General features: G+C 40.2%; 1 protein-coding gene across 1 annotated transcript in view; it reads right to left on the minus strand.

The window, feature by feature from the left end:
* Positions 1 to 16,037, minus strand: part of Grin2b (glutamate ionotropic receptor NMDA type subunit 2B) — a 394,948-nt gene that overhangs the window by 270,282 nt on the left and 108,629 nt on the right. Inside the window, exon 2 of the mRNA XM_047550285.1 lies at positions 9,479 to 9,907. Within this exon, the coding sequence (XP_047406241.1) occupies positions 9,479 to 9,889 (411 nt within the window). The 5' untranslated portion in view covers positions 9,890 to 9,907. The remainder of the gene's footprint in view (positions 1 to 9,478; positions 9,908 to 16,037) is intronic.

Genomic DNA, 16,037 nt, shown 5'->3' on the forward strand with positions numbered 1-16,037 from the left:
TTAATTTTTTTAAATAAAATTTGCTATACTGTGTGCATTAGACACTGCCTAATTATTCTAGGGACATTATTCTAGGGAGACAAGCGCTAGTAAGGAGCGGCCAGTCCCATCATGGGCCCATTAGAGAGCAAGGGAGACCAGTATATAAATAAGTTACAATAAAGCATAAACAGGACAGGAGCAGACCACACAGAAAGGGAAGTGGTCAGTCTATGAAGGTGGGAGTCAGAGAAGGACCCAAGGAAAAAGTTCCAAACTTCTCTTGAGAAGTGGACTGTGGACCACAAGGACACTCTGGGGTGTGGAGGCAGCACAAATGAAGGCACCGAGATGTCAACCCTCCAGGATGTTCAACAGCCATAAATAATTTAATATGGTTTGACATCACTGCTCAAGGGCAGGGAGGTTAAGAGAGATCCCGGAGAGGTGGCCTGGGACCTGATCAAAGAGGATGTCATATTCCAAGCTGCGGGCAGGCTAAGCAGAGTTTTTTTTCTTTGTGAAAATGTAACAATCCGATTTGAGTCTCTGAAGGATCACAGGTAAGCTTCCACAAAGCATGGCAGACGAGACAGAGTGCCAGCCCTTCCGTCATTCAAGCACGCATGGATGGGGCACCGACTGCCGAGATCCTGAGAAGGCGGAACTAACAAAGCTTGAAGACTGCTTGGAGGGAAGGGAGTGGTCTGGGTTGATTCCCAGACTGGTCACGACTCCCTTCTGAGATCTCACTTGGTTTCAATATTGCCCTCTGTCCTGGTTCTTCTTGTCCTCTCCCTATCTCAAGTAATTCTGGCTTACTTCCTTTACCACCCCGCCGCCTCCTCCGGCTACCGCTAAGGAGGCAGCTCTGCCCTTGACCCTTTTTTTCCTCAGTCCACTATTCACTCCAAGCCATCTCATCCACCCTCCCTTATAGTTTCGAGTGCCCTCTCCTTAAGATGAGTAGAAAATAATCACCTATACTATCTGTATGTTCAGTCCAAATCAATCTCCTTACCTGTAGCCCAAATCCAACTGCCTACTAGACATTTCACTTTTATGACCCACTCCTGTCCCAAGTTGCAATCATTCTCATGCCCACCATTACCAGATCTGGATACAGTTAATTATTATTCTCATCATAATTTCTGTGGTTAACACTAAAAGGTCAACAATGCTTCAGAAGGTCAAGGACAACTTGAAAATCCACTGAATTTGGTATTTTGGAGAAGGTAAAAGATGAAGAAGTAAAAACTGCAATTTCAGCTTATATTTTAAGGACCTGAACTATAAAAAGGAGAGAGGGAGGGTGAACAAGGAGCAATGAAAGTCTTCATGCTTGCTTGTTTATTAATATAAGGGTGATTTGAGTATATTTATGGGTCACAGAAATATTTTTTAATGAAGGTACAATTGATATTTGGGGTAAGAGTGCCTGACTGTGGGGCACTACCACATATTATGGGACACTTAACATGCCTGGTATCTAGGTTTTACATGCCTATGACGTACACACACACACACACACACACACACACACACACACATCTTTTTTTTAAAAAAATCCCTATAATTTCTAAACATCTCCTGACAAATCCTAAGAGGGAAGATACTTGGAATGAAGAATAAGTTGGCATGTAAGGAAAAAAAGGTAATAACTGATGAACCAAGATCCTAGTTCTGAAGGATAGATGAGGAGACTGGAACAAGGGTACAAAAGGCAGGTTTGGTGTGAGGCAGGAGAAAGAAGCTATTTGGGCTTTGGAATCACAAGGGCATTGGTTGGATTCCTGGGTTGCATTTAGTTTCTTTGAGAGTCACTGTCAAAGTCATTCCCAACCCTATTCCTTTGCCACCCCACCACAGAGCCTGGAAACCATCACAGGGCTGGCCATGGGACACTGTCTGGGCTCCTGAGATCAGGACGTGGGGACACGTTTTCCTTGAGTATGGGCATGATGCCTAGAGCTAGGGCAGCCACATCCTAGCCATGACAAAAGAGAAGCCCAGATGTTGGCTCTGACATCACTGAGCCATGAACCACCCCCAGCAGGCACTGTCTCCAGACAACCTGTTTTGAGACACCAACACCCACTTTGCCACTATGAGTCAATCACTACCTAAAGGTCTTGGGAAACACAGTTAAGCTCTCTGACTTGTAGTTTCCTCATCTGCAAATGCAGACACAATACATGCATCATAAATGCAATGAAAACACAAGATGATGTAACATATATAAAGCAACTAACTCCTATCAGGTAAATAGCTCAGAGCTTGACAAAAATATATGAGCATCAGTGTCAGTCATTCTCATCATAACCATATAACAACTTAGGATAATTAAACAGTTACAGCAGTAAACTTTTCTTGTTGTCAGAAAAGTAGAATAAAAACAGCCTCTAGAGTTACAGCAGTAAACTTTTCTTGTTGTCAGAAAAGTAGAATAAAAACAGCCTCTAATGTCACTCTCCTACATCCTGGACCCTTAACTTACAAAATCAAAACACAATTTTAAATGAAATGTAGGTGTAACCTCTACAAATAAGGCAAAAAAACAATCACAGAAGCCTCAGAAAGGGAAGTAAAAATTCAATCTTGATGTAGAAATCATAATCTATTTTTTTTTCAGCACCATGAGTATAAAATCTGTTAAAAACTGGGGACATTTAGTAAATAATGGTCCTCCTGTGTCTAACATATTACCACTTCCTACCTGGTACCTTTAATATCTCACACATTCAGTAATTCATGTTTTCTTCCATATCAACACTTTTGAATCTCTGATTGATCATGGATTCATACACTATTTTATTCTGCCATGCTCTTTAATGTTCTTGACTTATCTTCACTTCTTATATCCTACATATATCAGCCTATGGAAATCACAATGTCTCCTTTTTGAAAATCTTGGTAAGCTCTGACCATGTAACAATCAGCAATTGCATCACCACAGAGACAGAGTTGCTGCTCATTCACCAGGTCTAAAGTGAAGGGTATTAACATCCCAGTTCCTTCTTTTTCAGTTAATAGGGAAAATTAGGATCTCATTTTCCTTAGAATTTAGGTAACATCTGATGTATGAAAATACAAAACAGCATATGTTGAAGGCCTGATGTTTATCATGCACCAGGTTTCTTGCTTTTGGAACCGGGTATTGTTTTTGTCCCCATTTGGAAAGTTTGAGGCTCAGTGAGTTTAAAGAGCCCAGCTAAGGTCACAGGCTGAGAGAGAAAAGCCCAAGGGTCCTGGTCCCACAGCCCATGCCAACCTTCTCATAGACATACCACCACTTTCCTGAAGTGCATAGGAGAAGTGACACTCATGTGTAAGCTTCTACCTTTTATTTCCATGAATGCTTAAGCAATTTCCAGGTCTTTGGTTTTTATAAACATTAAGATTGTACCTAATCTTCAAGTGGCCAGTCTCTTGAAAATCCAGTTTTAAAAGAGGATGTTCTGGCCAACAAGAAACACATTTCTGCTGTGGTGCACACCTGTAATCCCAGTGACTGAGGAGGCTGAGACAGGTGGATCATGAGTTCAAAGTGATCCTCAGCAAAAGCGAGGCATAAAGCAACTTAGTGAGACCTTGTCTCTAAATAAAATACAAAATAGGACTGAGGATGTGGTTCGGTGACTGAGTCCAATCCCTGGTATCCCAAAAAGGAAGGAAGGAAGGAGGGAAGGAAGGAAGAAAGAAAGAAAGACATTCTTCAGAAGTTGATGGGAAGACCTGGAATATACATAGATATGAGGGTATAAACAGGGCAAAAAATTTAAAGTCAAGCATACCTGGATTCAGACTCCAGTCCCACTATTGTTCTAGCTATGTAACTTTGGTCCAGGAACATACCTCTCTGATTTAGTTTCTCCATCAATGGAAAGGAAATACTTGCATAAAACGCTTATTAGCATACTGCCTGGCAAGGGCTTAGCATGCCTTATTAGCCTTCCTCCTCTCCCTTTTCCTTCCTCTATATCTGGAGATACAGCATTTCTCATCCAAGAAATGCCGCCACACCACAGTTTGCAGAATACCAAGTCACAGACAAACAAACACAAGGTAACAAACTAAGAGACTTCAGAAACTCAGGAAGAAGCATAGGGTGAAGATATGAGTAACACAGAGCCATCGTGGTTTCCAGATGATGTTTGGCATGGGAAATCCACATAAGCAAATGGAAGGCAACAGTCTATTCACAGTGTCATACACTACTGCTGGTTCATTTGCCCTCCCCAAGTGAGCTGCCATTAGGTCAGGAGGGTGTAGGGGGTACAGGGAGAGAGGGAGAAGAAGAAGGGGGCCAAAGAAGAACGAACAGAGGCCATCTTCCTCATCCCAGTTAGACACCAAAATGTGGCTTTCTGCACAGAAACTGAGAGTTCTCCTCAAAGCATAACTTCCCAACCAAGCAATTTAGAAAGGGAAGAACTAGAGCAAGAGATTCTACAGTAAAACTATGTGTGCATGTCCTTTAATGAGTAATAATAGTCAGAGGCATGTTGTAGCCACAGGACTTCAGTCTGATCAACCCAACTGTTTCCAGACCCTGACCCAGACTCTGCACACTCCTTTCTCTCTTGTGACACTACAGTTTGGATCTTGCACCCTCTTGCCTGGTCCTACAGTAACATCCACCTTTCCTTTCTCCTTCGCTCCTCCTGCCCAAGTCATTTTCATTGACCCTGATGCCAGTAACAGAAAAACTGTCAAGGGCTGTCGCTCCCTAGCACCACTCCCTGTTCTCATCACCTGAAGTGCCTGTTTGCATGGTAGTATTCCAGTATTCCTCACATATTCCACCTTCATTTTATCTTCAAAATGTTGTAAAGTAGGTGGGATGAAAACAAAATTTGCATCTTATAAATTATACACTGATTATCACGTAGCTTAAGTGATCTGGTCACCCAAATTTCCAAAGCTCATCAAAATGGAGATGAAAACTTGGGACTTTTACCCCCTACTTCAGTATCTTGTGAGGCACAATTGTGTAATAGGGTTCATGGACTTCGAGACAAGTTTTTCTGGGATTTGAATCCCACTGCCATTGCTAATTGTGAGCTGTGAGATCCTAGATTAGTTACTTAACTCTTTGATCTAAAATGTGAAAATCCCAAGAAAGGTTTCAGTCAATCAGTAAAGAAACTTCCTAGAGAGAAATGGAAATACAGCTAGTTTTAGTTCATTATTTGGATTCAGATGAGCATCCTAAATCCAGGATCTCAGGGAGAATAAAAGCAATTATAACAAGACAAAATAAAACAGGCTTTTTATACTCAGGTGGGGAACTGCCAACAGGCACCTCATACATTTTTAAGCACTCTCTGTTACTATTCTAAACTGTCTTGTGTTTTAAGTGCCTAGCAGTTTTTTCCTGGTTGGAGCATTTCTTTAACTGAATATGTCCTTTTTGGCCATGGCAGGCCTCCATACTTCAGAGTCACACATTTCAGCCTCACTCTTCAGAGTCCTTTCTTTCCCAGACCCATCTGAACTCTTCTTGATTGTCTCCAATTTAGAATTGTCCCCACAACTGCCCATGACACTATTCAATTGTAATTCTTTTCCTGTGTCATGCAACCATCTCATTTCCTTCAAACTGCTCCACATGACTTTCTGCTTAACCTGCTAAATGCTACTCTGGACACTTGGTGAAGCACTAGCTATGTGCTTCACAAATCCTCAACAATCCAGCAAAGCATGTGTTATTATACCCACAATACAGTCAAGGAAAGACTGAATGTAAGGAGTTGGTGGCTAGGTGGAGATCCACATCCAGAAAGTAACAATTGAAACTAGCTCTGACTCTAAATTCTGAGCTCTTCTTTTCTTTTTCTTTGTTTCTTTTTCTTCTTTCTTTCTTTCTTTCTTCCTATTTCTCTTTTTCTTTTTTTTATACTGGGGATGGAATCTAGGGTACTCTATCACTGAGCTACATTCCCAGTTTTTGAGACAGGGCCTCACTAAGTTGCTGAGGCTGGCCTTGAACTTGTGATCCTCCTGCCTCTGCCTCCCAAGTGGCTGGGATTACAGGTGTGTGCAACTATACCTAGCTTAAATTCTGAGCTCTTAATAGTTCTTCTCTACTCTCATGCTTCTCTCTGCCATAATACAAAGTATATTTCTTCATGATGAAAGCAGAACACTAATTAATGCTTTTATTGATTAACTAGTATATGAGAAGTGAGTACATGTTATCTGACCAGATGCTGAAGTGATGAACTGTGTCTTTATTTCATCAAAAATCTAATAGTGCTCTTTCCTATATTAAAAGTTCCTTAAATATAGGAACTTTGTGCCTATAATGCAGTCTTCCACAACAGCACTTAATAAGTGGGTTATATTCTAAACAAACTAACAAAAAAAGTTAAAGCAGCAATTCCTGCCTCCTGAAGGGGGAAATAAAGTGAAAGGTTTATTCACTACCCTTTGGAAGGTTACTGTAAGTCTCAAACACAGCTGAGTCAGTGGTCACAGATGTCCTGTATCATACCCAGCTTCAAACATTTGGTCTTTTTGCCCCATTGTCAATACATAGTCGTCAGCCTGTGCTTCTCCATTCTGTTTATAAAATATGGTCATGCTATTTAAAAATATACTTCTACTTTTTAAAAAATGATGGCCTTTTTGAGGTGTTTCATTTTTGAAACTTGCTCTGAAGACTTCTCTCTCCCAGATAAAGGGAACTCTTCATTCATCTTCATGCAAATCCTCTGAGTCAGTGAACACTCCCCTGTGCAGCCCCCGGGGACCCTGCTGCAGCCACCCTCCGGGTCCCAGTGGTTCCTGCCACCTCCTCCTCTGCAGCCATCTAGCCACTGACTTTCCAATCTCCTTCCTTTCTTTTTCCTCTTGCTGTCTACCTTTTAGAAATTATTCAGGTCAAAAATCAGTTAGATGTTACTTAAGGTATTTTAGGAAATTACTCAGATCTAAAAATCATTGCCCACCTCTTTGTATTAAGAGAAAGAAGAAAAAATGAGAGAATTTTGGGTGTGGTAGCAGTGGGGAGAGGAGGAAGGGAGAAGTGACCAGACTGGGATCTCATCACAGTTACCGGGAAGATCGCCTTACTGGATTCAGCTTTGTCTTGTGCTCTAGAAGGCAGTAGACAAAGGGCATTCTAATTTTTCTTTTTATAATTTTGAAACCAGTATGGAGGAGAACATGTATTGCCAAGGAAGACTGCAGTATGCCTTATTTGAAAGCTATTCGTGCACTTATTAGTTGAAGCTGATACCAGTTGAAGCTTCTGTATAGCAGAATGGTATAGGGAAGCTTCAGTGTACAATGAGTGCTGTACCCTTTTACACTCTTGTTAACCCTTTTTTGTAGATAGATTCCAGTACTGCCTGACTATGAATCAAGTGATGGATTACTTGCAGTGAGATGACATCCCCCACAACACACTATAACAGAGGAGAAAGGAGAAGGCAGAAAGGTTTATGAGACCTTCGCCAGTCTCATTACTTTTCTTGAAGGGCAAGAGAGCAAGGCCTTTGCAGTCAGAAACCAATGCTAAAGTGTGGTGGCCACTTTCTATAGGTCAATTGGAATGTGTTATTTAACTTCTCTAAGCCTTGACTTCCTAAGAGAGAAGTTTAAAAATGGCTCTTAGCTCACTGGGTAGTTAAGATTAAATGAGACAATGAATGAAAGTACCTAGCATATGCTAAGTACTCTCAAAACACCTAGGATGAACCAGGGAACAAAAGAGCTTCATTTATCACAGGAGCTGCATCTTAGCTCATAGTTTATATTCATGCTCAGAATCTGCAGGAAGTGGGGAGAGATGCAACCAATCAGTTTAGGCCTAACTTTTCCTACTGGGGGAAATAACACAGGGTGCACGATAACCCCAGTGAAGAAAACAAAATAAGTTTTACCAGTTGTGCTCTGAAGTACTTACTTATTTATTATCTAAAAATGTGGCTTTTATCCACACTGACATTCTTTAGTGCAATATTTTGCCCTCAAAAGTGCCACTACTAAAATAAAATATAACTGACAGGATGTTTTAAAACAATGTCTACCCAAAGTGAAAACTTGGTAGGTTTTGTCACAGTCAGTACATTTTCCATTTAGTTTATCTCACTTCCTGTAGCATGGGCTTCTCATGCCAGCACTTGTTTTCTAACATCTGTATCCGTGCCCGCGTGAATGGAAGAGTATTTCTCATAATGATGCGGAAGTTTCTCCACTTAGTACTTTCAACTTAACCTTGCCTAGTCTGTATGAAAGGAAGCCGACACAGAAGTCAGTCATTTCCTCCTATCGCCGACAGATGGCGGTAGTGGTCACGCAAGGTTATTTTAGTCTGCTAAGCAGCTGCCCTGTGGTGGTTGTGCAACGTGCTTCTAGTATCTGGGCTAGGTCTGAGGTGTTTCCAAACATCATTAACCCCACAGCATGTCTTTCAAATACAAAACTAAAGGTAGTTTTGAGAGTGATAATAAAAAGTTTAAGATGACCATGCCAAGGCAGAAGCAATTTTAAAAATCCAAAGTGATAAAAAAAAAAAAGATAAGCATTATACTTGCGGTGAAATCAATCGCAAAGGACGATACCTGTGTGAAAAGTTCTGTACCTAATTAATGAACATTAATAAATAAAGCAAGGAATAATAACTGAGAAATTAAAAAGTATACTGACAAAACATAATCAAACACAAAACAAAGCACCTTTTCTGTAGTTAAGAGACAAACACAAATGTCACATGATGAGTCTATCATTAGACAATCTAACATTAGTGCACAAGAGACTAGGATTTATTTAAGATTTTCAAGCAGTAGTTCTCAACTGCATGGGAGAATCACCTGGGGAGCTTTTCAAAATCCTGAAGCCCAGGCCAATCATCAGAATATCTGTGGGCAGGACCCAGACATCAGTAGTGTTGAGAGTACTTCATTGATTTCAGTGTGCAACCAACGCAAAGAGCCATCGCTTAAATCTAAGCAGGGGAAAACTCAGTTGCTACTCATTACAGAGATTAAAAGCCTTTTGAATGTGTGCAGACATGTGTGATGAGCATGGACACCTTCTCTTCCCTATGACATTTGCATCTTCATGGAGAGAAATTACCTGCCTTGGATTTTTTTTTTTTAATATTTTTGAAACCAGTATAGAGGAGGGCATGTATCAACAATGAAGACTAGAGTATGCCTTATTTTGAAGCTATTCATGCATTTATTTGAAGAAAATGTATCAGAGCTACAAGCTTCAACATCTTGGTCATTTCGTGACTCCATTTACAAATAGACACACAAACCTGCTCTAAACTACAGAAGCTTCTGTATACCACTTTCATCTTTTTCTCACTTTCATCTCCAAACAACTTGACCAGTTCCTGGTCTATCATTCACTCAATGGATCCTACTTAATTTCCATCTTTAGCAACCCAGTTTTGCCTTAAAACAAATACATCATTGGATCCTCAGTACAATCCACCCAACACTGCTCCTGCCACCAGGTCCCTTCTCACTACAGCCCCCTTTACCTTATCTGCCATTATCATAGAGGAGCCCCCGTGGATGCCCAGGATGGGGGTAAGAGTCTGAGCAGAAATGAAGTCGAGGATCTGGGCAATGGCTTCCTGGTCTGTGTCATCAGCAAACACCACCCCCTGGATCTTTCGGTCAGACATGAGATCACAGATGCGGGTGATGATGCTCTTGGGGTCGGTCTCATTCATGGCTACCAGCTCCACACGGGGCACCACTGAGAGATGGTGGAAGTCATCTTTCTCGTGGGCATCCTTGATGGCCACCTCGTCTGAAGTACCCACAAGGATGACAGCAATGCCAATGCTGGGGGGGCTCTTCTGAGAACGAGCTCTGCTGCCTGACACAGCCAGGACAGCCAACACCAACCAGAACTTGGGAGAACAGCACTCTGCTCTGGGCTTCATCTTCAACTTGTTGACTCCCTGAAAACACAAAGGGAGAGAATGGTTAAAATTTGACCCACACTACAAAACCTGTCTCTGAAGAGGTTGAACCCCACAAGTCCCAGGCCTTATCTCCTTCCAGTGATCATCAAACCCAAATTCTATCAACTGTTCAGTCTCTTATCTCCCGTGATTGCTCAGCAGAATGAGAGAAAAATAAACTTTCAAAAGTCTCAGAAATCTTTGAGTTAGACAATAAAAGATATTATTGAAATAGCCATCAACCCCAAACAGAGACAAAGGAGGAGATGAGGATGTAGGTAGTCACACCCAGTGCACATGAGGAGTCTGTGGGAGTGGTTCTTGCTGTTGCTGATGACCCCTGACGCTCTGAGTACAACCCGTCCTCTAACTGATCTCGGTAGAGGCCAGGCCAAGTGAGCAGTAAAGTGGGCTCAGCAGAGGCTGTGAATAAAGTATGGCCTGGGTGAGATGGGCACAGGGAACTACTGTCTTTGCCTTGGGTTTGCCTCTCAGAGGACAACAGTCACAAAGCGCTTCTGCAACCCTTCTAGGATCTGGCTCTTAATATTAAATTACAAAGGGCTGGGAATATAGCTCAGTTGGTAGAGTGCTTGCCCAGCATGCACAAGGCCCTGTTCAATCCCCAGCACCACACACACACACAAATTAAATCACAAGAATAAAAAATACATTGTCAGTAGTTTCAAATGATCCTTTCATTTATCTTTTCAAAAACCCAGTGAGGAAAAAAGAAGAGAAATATTATCATCCCCATTTTATAGATGCTAATGCAAAGGCTCAAAGAAGCAAACTGACCTAAGACCATGAACCGTTTAATAAGTAAAATGATCTTGAACCCAGATCTCCTGACTTTTGTATTCTAATGTGTATTCCATTGTAGGACACCACACTTTCATATTGATTACTATATTATAAGGCATAATACTATTCTGATCTCTCTTTGCCTCAAAATATGGTACCTTTAATATTATTAATAGCTGAAGTAATATAAGGAATCTTTTGGAAATTTTTCCATTTTCTTCCTCCTACTGGCGCACAGTAGCACTGACTTCCCTGAAATGACTGGCTGCCTATTCCATGCAACTCAGCACTGTTTTTCTACAAAGAACGCCTGCCTCTCTACTTCTACACATACCCCTAAATCTGACACTCTGACCCAGACTAAAGGCACAGAGCTCCTTAGAACATAAGTACTGGTCATTTCTCCATGTCTCATCATTCTCCAAGAGCCCCTCATTTGAATAGAAAAGTACTGCACGTCACTTCCATTTAAATAGTCTTTTATTGTACATCTGTTATATGCCATGCACTGTGTTAGGCATTTCCTCACATGCAATCTCTTTGGTCCTCATGGGAACCCTATAAATTAGACATTTTATTCCCATTTCTCAAATGAAGAAACTGAAACTCAAAACAATTACGTAATTGTCCAAGGTCAATGGTGTTATAACACCAGAATATCAATCTATAAACAGAGCATTCTAACACTCTAAGGAAATATTCTACAAACTGTGCCCAGAACCAGAACCAGGGATTCACATTCTTCTGTCTGAGCAAGAGCACACAAACCAGGAGGAAGACGCTGCTTCCTATCTCCTGTTTATTTGGAAAAGAAGTGACATGTTAATGACCTAAAAAATCTGAGAGTTTGGCTAACAAAAAGAAAAGAAAATGATAATGAGGGTGTTGAATGAAGAAAGACAAGGAAGTATTCAGGTTGAGCAGACTGACTACAAAGGGCATTGATGATCCGGGAGTAAGATGCTGGGGACATTTTGTGGCTAAAGAAGCACAAAATCCAATCCAGTTCTTGGCAGAAATCATTTTGGAACCCTTGCTGTGGTAGTCATCCCTCAACACTGCCAAAGAGACCTGCATCGATTGCCCTGTCTCTCTCTCTCTTGCGAATAAGAAGAGTAGCTCCGTGGCTCACGCTTGAGCAAAGCTTCTTCCTGACAGTTTTCTGGCCTCCGTGTCTCTGTAGATACAGGGAATGACTCCACCAGTCCTGAAAATCCACACTGATGGGCTGTGCAGTCTAGCAGGAGAACCGGAACCCAAATTCCTCCTCCCAGAGTTTAAAGAAAAGCAGCACTATATGGAGAGTTGAGCAGCACTGAATATTCAGAGGAAAACAGTTGGATTTAGCACCTCAAAAAGCTGGGTACAAAAAATACATATAATCTGCTTGATTCCAAGGAGTGGTTCTCGAGGAGAACTAAAAGATTTAGAATTTGGCAAAACTCGCAGCTAACTTCATTCCACTGGGATTTTTAATCCTACAGTTACAAGTCCCTAAATTAGATTCCTTCACATTTAAAAGTGGTCCACTCGGCCATGACAGTTTATTAACTTTAATGCACTCTACACTCTCCCACTTTGAGGTTTTATTTGCTCTCTTTAAAATATCTCTTGTGTTTCTCTATTTCTTCTCACACAATATATTACACTTTGTTATGCAATGGCTGCTGGTGACACTCAAAGAATAGAATCTGGTTTTACGGAGCATCTCTTTTATGCTCAGGATAGAGCAAAGCACTTTACAAAGCAATACATTATGGGAGATACCAGTGATGGAGGACCTGTGAGACAAACAAAGAGGCTGCTTTGAATACAAACTCAATTTCCGACACTAGACGGGAGTTGGTGGAGAGAAGGCATGTAGTCCAAGATAAGGAAAGTGGTGTTGCTCCCATGCTCAAACAGACCATGATCAGTCTTGCACCTGCTCTCTGAAGTTTCCCCCGTCCTCTCCACTGCACTTCAACCTTTCCCCTGAAGAACTGAGCATGGCTTCCTCTGGGTACTCACCAAAGCTTGTGCATATCTATCTAAATACACGTACCACTTTATTATAGTCAAATGATACTGTATCTGCCTATCTTAACAATGATAACCTCTCTGTGAGTAGGGATCTTTACAGTTCAGTAAGCGTTTGTTGAGCACCTGCTCCCTGCAGACATTGTTTTTGGTGCTGAGGATTCAACAGACACATGCTCTTCCCTTTAGGATCACAGTCTGGCAGAAGATTCAGACACATGAGGAGTATCTTATTACTATTTACATTCTTTGGGGTCTGACAGTGTCTCATACAATAAATGGGGGAACTGAATAAGTGGAAGCCAATATTGAGTTTCTCTCATTAAGTTGAATCATATATAAAACTGTTGCTATTATGAACATTATATATCTATACTAGTCCAACCTACTGTGTGCCAGATGTGATTATTGATGGACAATTTTCATATATTGTAAAATCTTCATAAAAATTAAAGGTCATTGTTTTTCCCTATATTTCAAATGAGAAAACTGATTTTCTGCTCCTAAGGGGTAGAGTCTATGTTTGCTGTATCCTCAGCACCAAAAGCAATATCTGCAGGGTAATAGGTACTCAATAAATGCTTACTGAACTGTAAAGGACCCTGCTCAGAGGGAGGTTATCAACTAGTTAAGGTAGGCAGATACATGATTATATAACTATAAAAAACTGGTACATGTATTCAGATCGATATGCACAGTATATGACCAAGATCACACAACAAACAAAGGAAGGTATCAAGTTTCATCCGGATTTCTTCTTTCCATTCTGGGGCCACCTCTCAGTACCAGAGGATAGTGAGTGAGTGAATTAATTAATAAGTGAAATCACCAAACTGGGTTTTCAACCAGTCTCACATTAACAAAATGCCCGAGGACAAACAAGTCACCTAATTAGCTTCTCTATTTCGTCATCGATGAAATCAGGATAATACACCTAACCTACATAAAGGAAAGGTTTTTGTGAAGATCAAATAATAATATGTATATGGAAGTGCTTTGAAGAATATAAAATACTCTACAGATGCAAAGGATATTACCTTTAAGCTTTTAGAAGCTGTTCAAGGAGCCCAGCTATTTATGAAAGCGCAAAGTGAGCATGTGGGAGGTGGGGGTGAGAGAATGTCAAACAGAGGCTGAGAGGAATGTTAAGAGGAACCTCACAGGGGGCAAGAGATATTAGTTCCCTCAGCGATATAACTTCCTGAAAAAGATGTCACATAATGGCCTCAGGGGAACAGCAGACTCCACTGACAGCTCACCAATCATGTAGCAGAATTCAAGAGCCATTCAGGCCAGGACCAGTGCTGGAAATCAGTGGGGCTCAGCATACCAAAATCATGCTATGAATGGAGGCATCAAGGGGCACAAGCAGAACCAGCCACAGGGCAGTCAGATTAGGCTGACTATTCACCTACTGCCCTCTGTTTCCTTGAAACTTGGACTGAGTGACCCCAAGATCTCCAGCAAGCAGAAGGTAACAGCAGTCCATCTTCACACCTTTAACTGAGGCAGCATATAGCAGGAACAGTCTATACTTGGCTCATAGTGGACTCTAAGGGACACACATCTGGGTGAGAATTTGGACTAACCTTCTCCCAGAGAAAACTGAATCCTGGGGCAATCCCAATAAGAAGGGTAAGATGTGACTTAATGGATAAATTTAAGTCAAAGTTCCCAGGCACCATCCTTTAATGCAGTCAGGATGCCATTTGGGGTGACTCGATTAACCATGATTGTAACTCGACAGAGAGAGAGAGTAATATTAGGATTAAAAGTGCTGGAAATATGCTTCAGGTCCAGTTTTCCAAGCTAAAGACAGAAAGCTAGGATACACAGGTCCTAAAATGTATCATAAGAGACATGATTGGGGGTATAAGGCAAGTGTAAGCCAGGTGAAGTGAGTGATGTAACCTTTTTGGAGGTCAATGTGAGAATATCTATCAACATTTTAATATCAAGACAAAATAAAATTCAAAGGGGACAATGAGAGATGTCATATCCTGGAACCAAAAAAGATATAATAATTACAAACATATTTGGATCTAAAAATACAGGCTTGACACATATAAAGCAACAACTAAAATTCCCATGGAAAGAAACAGATAACTCCAGCAGACAAAAGATTTGATTAAGTAAGACATAAAGCAAAAAGCATTAATTATGAGCTTGAACTAATTCAGAAATCTAGCAGTACATATGGAACAGAGAATACATATTCATCTTTTTAAGTACATGAAAAGTATTAAGTCTGCATAGTACAACAACAAATTCTAAAGAACCAACATGAAATAATTGCCATAATTCTAAATGTAACTAAATTTGAAATAAAATTTTTAAATATAGCTAAAAACATTACATATTCAAAAACTAAAAAAGTGTGATTAAATAACTACATTAAGGAGAAAATCATAAGAAAAATTTTAAATCCTTCAATAGAAAAACAATGAAAACACTAAATATCAAAATTTTTAGAGCTTAACTAAGGAGAAAAATACACTTTTAAATACAGTCATAAGAAAACAAGAAAATAAAATATGATTAATTTTCACTTATTAAATACTCAACAGAGTCAAGCCTAAAGAGAAAGGAAATAATGAAGAAACTGATGAAACACAAAGGAAAGAAAAAACTAAACCAAAACTGATCATTTAAAAGACATAGACAAAGTTCTAATGAGACCAAACCAAAACAGAAAAAAATGAAAATAAAATATGTAATTAAAAAGAAAATAATACATGTAATATAAATTTTAAAATAATACAAGTATACTATGGAAACTAGCCACTTTTAAATTTAAAGTAGAATTTCTAATAAAAATGGCAAATAAAGGGGCTCAGAAGAATGGAGAAAATTTGAACATAATAGCCATTTAAGAAAGTGAAATGCTTATCAGATGCCCAAACCTGACTTCACCAAAACCACTCTTACTCTTACTCTTCTACCTTCTGCACAACCACTCCAGCACCTCACCCACCCCAGCCAGAATGAAAGGAAGCAGGTTCAGATGGTTTTACAGAGTAGGTATGACAAACTTTTAAGGAAGAAATAAGTCCTGCTCATATGAGTTAAGCATAATAGATAAGGAAAGCTTGGTTCTAAAGTCAAGTAAGTATAATACAAGAAACATGATTAAAGGTCCCTTTCCTGTATGATCATAAAGGCAAAAATATTCTAAAAAAATACTGACTAAAAAAACACATAGTATATTTCCAAATAATAAGAAAATGATAAAGCCAGATATGGTGGTACATGCCTATAATCCCAGCTACTGGAGAGGCTGAGACAGGAAGATTGCAAGTTCAAG

This window comes from Sciurus carolinensis, chromosome 4, assembly GCF_902686445.1.
Source record: "Sciurus carolinensis chromosome 4, mSciCar1.2, whole genome shotgun sequence".
NCBI lineage: Eukaryota > Metazoa > Chordata > Mammalia > Rodentia > Sciuridae > Sciurus > Sciurus carolinensis.